This window comes from Oncorhynchus mykiss, chromosome 1 (genome assembly GCF_013265735.2).
Source record: "Oncorhynchus mykiss isolate Arlee chromosome 1, USDA_OmykA_1.1, whole genome shotgun sequence".
In the NCBI taxonomy this organism is placed as follows: Eukaryota; Metazoa; Chordata; class Actinopteri; order Salmoniformes; family Salmonidae; genus Oncorhynchus; species Oncorhynchus mykiss.
The window spans coordinates 1,199,644-1,205,643 of record NC_048565.1 but is presented as its reverse complement, the minus strand read 5'-3'; the positions used below and the strand labels follow the sequence as shown (position 1 = coordinate 1,205,643).

The following is a 6,000-nucleotide window of genomic DNA, read 5'->3' as shown; positions in this document are numbered from 1 at the left end:
GAAGGACATGGAGGAGACAGGACCTCTGAGAACCGCCCCGACGTGAAGGTTTATCTGCTGTATAGAACAGGACATGTAGGAGACAGGGCCTCTGAGAACCGCCCCTACGTGAAGGTTTATCTGCTGAACAGAAGGACATGGAGGAGACAGGGCCTCTGAGAACCGCCCCGACGTGAAGGTTTATCTGATGAACAGAAGGACATGGAGGAGACAGGGCCACTGAGAACCGCCCCTACGTGAAGGTTTATCTGATGAACAGAAGGACATGGAGGAGACAGGGCCTCTGAGAACCGCCCCGACGTGAAGGTTTATCTGATAAAAAGAAGGACATGGAGGAGACAGGGCCTCTGAGAACCGCCCCTACGTGAAGGTTTATCTGATGAACAGAAGGACATGGAGGAGACAGGGCCTCTGAGAACCGCCCCGACGTGAAGGTTTATCTGATGAACAGAAGGACATGGAGGAGACAGGGCCACTGAGAACCGCCCCTACGTGAAGGTTTATCTGATGAACAGAAGGACATGGAGGAGACAGGGACTCTGAAAACCGCCCCTACGTGAAGGTTTATCTGATGAACAGAAGGACATGGAGGAGACAGGGCCTCTGAGAACCGCCCCTACGTGAAGGTTTATCTGATGAACAGAAGGACATGGAGGAGACAGGGCCTCTGAGAACCGCCCCGACGTGAAGGTTTATCTGATGAACAGAAGGACATGGAGGAGACAGGGCCACTGAGAACCACCCCTACGTGAAGGTTTATCTGCTGAACAGAAGGACATGGAGGAGACAGGGACTCTGAAAACCGCCCCTACGTGAAGGTTTATCTGATGAACAGAAGGACATGGAGGAGACAGGGCCTCTGAGAACCGCCCCTACGTGAAGGTTTATCTGATGAACAGAAGGACATGGAGGAGACAGGGCCTCTGAGAACCGCCCCTACGTGAAGGTTTATCTGATGAACAGAAGGACATGGAGGAGACAGGGCCTCTGAGAACCGCCCCTACGTGAAGGTTTATCTGATGAACAGAAGGACATGGAGGAGACAGGATGACCCGGACTCTGAGAAATGACAGGCCTCTTATCATCACAGGAACTCTGTGCATTACCTACCAAAAATGCTGCAACACTGCCACTTAGCAGACAAAATGGCCTCCTCCTTTTATAAAACTGCCTAAACTTGAGTGGCATCACCACTGCTACACCTCCAGGGGGCATGAGAGGGAGAGAGAAAACTCCCTGGCCATACACAGAGAAGGACAACTCCCTGGCCATACACAGAGAAGGACAACTCCCTGGCCATACACAGAGAAGGACAACTCCCTGGCCATACACAGAGAAGGACAACTCCTGGCCATACACAGAGCAGGACAACTCCCTGGCCATACACAGAGAAGGACAACTCCCTGGCCATACAAAGAGCAGGACAACTCCCTGGCCATACACAGAGAAGGACAACTCCCTGGCCATACACAGAGCAGGACAACTCCCTGGCCATACACAGAGAAGGACAACTCCCTGGCCATACACAGAGAAGGACAACTCCCTGGCCATACACAGAGCAGGACAACTCCCTGGCCATACACAGAGCAGGACAACTTCCTGGCCATACACAGAGCAGGACAACTCCCTGGCCATACACAGAGCAGGACAACTCCCTGGCCATACACAGAGCAGGACAACTCCCTGGTCATACACAGAGCAGGACAACTCCCTGGCCATACACAGAGCAGGACAACTCCCTGGCCATACACAGAGCAGAGCAGGACAGAAGAGTTTCCCTTGGTGTCCACATCACCAACAAACTATCATGGTCCAAACATATCAAGACAGTCGTGAAGAGGGCACAACAATGCCTTTTCCCCCTCAGGAGACTGAAAAGATTTGACATGGGTCCCCAGATCCTCAAAAGGTTCTACAGCTGCACCATTGAGAGCCTCCTGACCTGTTCACTGCTCAGCATCTGACCGTAAGACACTACAGTGCATCACTGGGGCCGAGCTTCCTAACATCCAGGACCTCTATATTTTACCTTTATTTAACTAGGCAACTCAGTTAAGAACAAATTCTTATTGACCTTGTCTGCTCGGAGATTCAATCTAGCAACCTTTCGGATGCTAGTTCAAAGCTCTAACCACTAGGCTACCGGCCGCCCGGTGTCAGAGGAAAGCCCATAATATTGTCAGAAACTCCAGTCACCCAAGTTGTAGACTGTTTTCTCTGCTACAGCACGTCAAGCGGTACCGGAGGGCCAAGTCTAGGACCAAAAGGCTCCTCAACAGCTTCTATCCCCAAGCCATCAGACTGCTGAACAGCTTCTACCTCCAAGCCATCAGACTGCTGAACAGCTTCTATCCCCAAGCCATCAGACTGCTGAACAGCTTCTACCTCCAAGCCATCAGACTGCTGAATCAAATCAAATCAAATCAAATGTATTTATATAGCCCTTCGTACATCAGCTGAGATCTCAAAGTGCTGTACAGAAACCCAGCCTAAAACCCCAAACAGCAAGCAATGCAGTTGTAGAAGCACGGTGGCTAGGAAAAACTAGGAAGAAACCTAGAGAGGAACCAGGCTATGAGGGGTGGCCAGTCCTCTTCTGGCTGTGCCGGGTGGAGATTATAACAGAACATGGCCAAGATGTTCAAATGTTCATAAATGACCAGCATGGTCGAATAATAATAATAAGGCAGAACAGTTGAAACTGGAGCAGCAGCACAGTCAGGTGGACTGGGGACAGCAAGGAGTCATCATGTCAGGTATTCCTGGGGCATGGTCCTAGGGCTCAGGTCCTCCGAGAGAGAGAAAGAAAGAGAGAATTAGAGAGAGCATATGTGGGATGGCCAGTCCTCTTCTGGCTGTGCCGGGTGGAGATTATAACAGAGCATGGCCAAGATGTTCAAATGTTCATAAATGACCAGCATGGTCGAATAATAATAAGGCAGAACAGTTGAAAGAAACTGGAGCAGCAGCACGGCCAGGTGGACTGGTGACAGCAAGGAGTCATCATGTCAGGTAGTCCTGGGGCATGGTCCTAGGGCTCAGGTCCTCCGAGAGAGAGAAAGAGAGAATTAGAGAACGCACACTTAAATTCACACAGGACACCAAATAGGACAGGAGAAGTACTCCAGATATAACAAACTGACCCTAGCCCCCCGACACATAAACTACTGCAGCATAAATACTGGAGGCTGAGACAGGAGGGGTCAGGAGACACTGTGGCCCCATCCGAGGACACCCCCGGACAGGGCCAAACAGGAAGGATATAACCCCACCCACTTTGCCAAAGCACAGCCCCCACACCACTAGAGGGATATCTTCAACCACCAACTTACCATCCTGAGACAAGGCTGAGTATAGCCCACAAAGACCTCCGCCACGGCACAACCCAAGGGGGGGGGGGGGGGGGGCGCCAACCCAGACAGGATGACCACATCAGTGACTCAACCCACTCAGGTGACGCACCCCCTCCAGGGACAGCATGAGAGAGCCCCAGTAAGCCAGTGACTCAGCCCCTGTAATAGGGTTAGAGGCAGAGCAAGGGCGGTTCGTTGCTCCAGAGCCTTTCCGTTCACCCTCCCACTCCTGGGCCAGACTACACTCAATCATATGACCCACTGAAGAGATGAGTCTTCAGTAGAGACTTAAAGGTTGAGACCGAGTTTGCGTCTCTGACATGGGTAGGCAGACAGTTCCATAAAAATGGAGCTCTATAGGAGAAAGCCCTGCCTCCAGCTGTTTGCTTAGAAATTCTAGGGACAATTAGGAGGCCTGCGTCTTGTGACTGAACAGCTTCTATCCCCAAGCCATCAGACTGCTTAACAGCTTCTATCCCCAAGCCATCAGACTGCTGAACAGCTTCTACCCCCAAGCCATTAGACTGCTGAACAGCTTCTACCCCCCCAAGCCATTAGACTGCTGAACAGCTTCTACCCCCCCCCCAAGCCATTAGACTGCTGAACAGCTTCTACCCCCCCAAGCCATCAGACTGCTGAACAGCTTCTACCTGTATATAGCCTCCACGTTGACTCTGTACCGTAATACCCTGTAATACCCTGTATATAGCCTCCACATTGACTCTGTACCGTAACACCCTGTATATAGCCTCCACATTGACTCGGTACCGGTACCCCCTGTATATAGCCTCCACATTGACTCTGTACCGTAACACCCTGTATATAGTCTCCACATTGACTCTGTACTGGTACCCCCTGTATATAGCCTCCACATTAACTCTGTACCGTAACACCCTGTATATAGTCTCCACATTGACTCTGTACCGTAACACCCTGTATATAGTCTCCACATTGACTCTGTACTGGTACCCCCTGTATATAGCCTCCACATTGACTCTGTACCGTAACACCCTGTATATAGCCTCCACATTGACTCTGTACCGTAATACCCTGTGTATAGTCTCCACATTAACTCTGTACCGTAACACCCTGTATATAGCCTCTACATTGACTCTGTACCGTAACCCCCTGTATACCATGCAATGCATGGTACCTGCAGGGTTGTGGGTTCGATTCCCACGGGGGACCAGTACGAATGAAAATGTATGCACACAGTACTGTAGTGTCTCTGGATAAGGGTCTGCTAAATGACTCACTACTATAGTCTCCCTGGATAATATTCTGCTAAATGACTCACTACTGGAGTCTCCCTGGATATGTGTGTGTGTGTGTGTGTGTGTGTGTGTGTGTGGTGTGTGTGTGTGGTACCGTTTGTATGCAGAGTGGTCGTTCTTGACGCTACACTTCATGTTCTTGAGTTCATCCAGCACAGCGAACATGTTGATGAACTTCCCCAAGGTCAGGAGGTAGGCCTCGGAGACAAAGTCCTTCCTCCTCTCAGCGTGGCAGAGACGACGCACCTCCCCACAGAACCGGTCTATAGCCGTTCGCTGAAGGAGGAGAAACGGAGGGTCGATATCAATGTCAAAAGTGAACACATTAAAAATGCACTGCTTTAAAAGGCCACTGAAAAAAATAGAACTGCCATGACTGCAACATGAAAAAACTGTAATAATGTGAATAAAATGTTAGACAGTGACCAGTGTTTTCCACTTCATGACTTAACTATGCTTCTTTTCATTTAAAACTCACCGAACAGGTCGCCCAGCCCACACCACCAAACAGGTCGCCCAGCCCCCACCACACCACTGAACAGGTCGCCCAGCCCACACCACTGAACAGGTCGCCCAGCCCACACCACTGAACAGGTCGCCCAGCCCACACCACCGAACAGGTCGCCCAGACCACACCACCGAAAAGGTCGCCCAGCCCACACCACCGAACAGGTCGCCCAGGCCACACCACACCACCGAACAGGTCGCCCAGCCCACACCACCGAACAGGTCGCCCAGGCCACACCACACCACCGAACAGGTCGCCCAGCCCACACCACCGAACAAGTCGCCCAGACCACACCACCGAACAGGTCGCCCAGACCACACCACCGAACAGGTCGCCCAACCCACACCACCGAACAGGTCGCCCAGACCACACCACCGAACAGGTCACCCAGCCCACACCACTGAACAGGTCACCCAGCCCACACCACAGAACAGGTCGCCCAGCCCACACCACTGAACAGGTCGCCCAGCCCACACCACCGAACAGGTCGCCCAGACCACACCACTGAACAGGTCGCCCAGCCCACACCACCGAACAGGTCGCCCAGACTACACCACCGAACAGGTCGCCTAGCCCACACCACTGAACAGGTCGCCCAGCCCACACCACCGAACAGGTCGCCCAACCCACACCACAGAACAGGTCGCCCACACCACACCACTGAACAGGTCGCCCAGCCCACACCACACCACCGAACAGGTCGCCCAGCCCACACCACACCACCGAACAGGTCGCCCAGCCCACACCACAGAACAGGTCGCCCAGCCCACACCACTGAACAGGTTGCCCAGCCCACACCACAGAACAGGTCGCCCAGCCCACACCACTGAACAGGTCGCCCAGCCCACACCACCGAACAAGTCGC

General features: G+C 52.5%; 1 protein-coding gene across 7 annotated transcripts in view; it reads right to left on the bottom strand.

Moving 5' to 3' along the window:
- Positions 1-6,000, bottom strand: part of cyfip1 (cytoplasmic FMR1 interacting protein 1) — a 126,914-nt gene that overhangs the window by 94,981 nt on the left and 25,933 nt on the right. For all 7 annotated transcript variants that reach the window (XM_036978300.1, XM_036978398.1, XM_036978346.1 and 4 more), the window contains one exon: positions 4,722-4,903. In XM_036978300.1, coding sequence (XP_036834195.1) covers positions 4,722-4,903 — 182 coding nt within the window. The remainder of the gene's footprint in view (positions 1-4,721; positions 4,904-6,000) is intronic.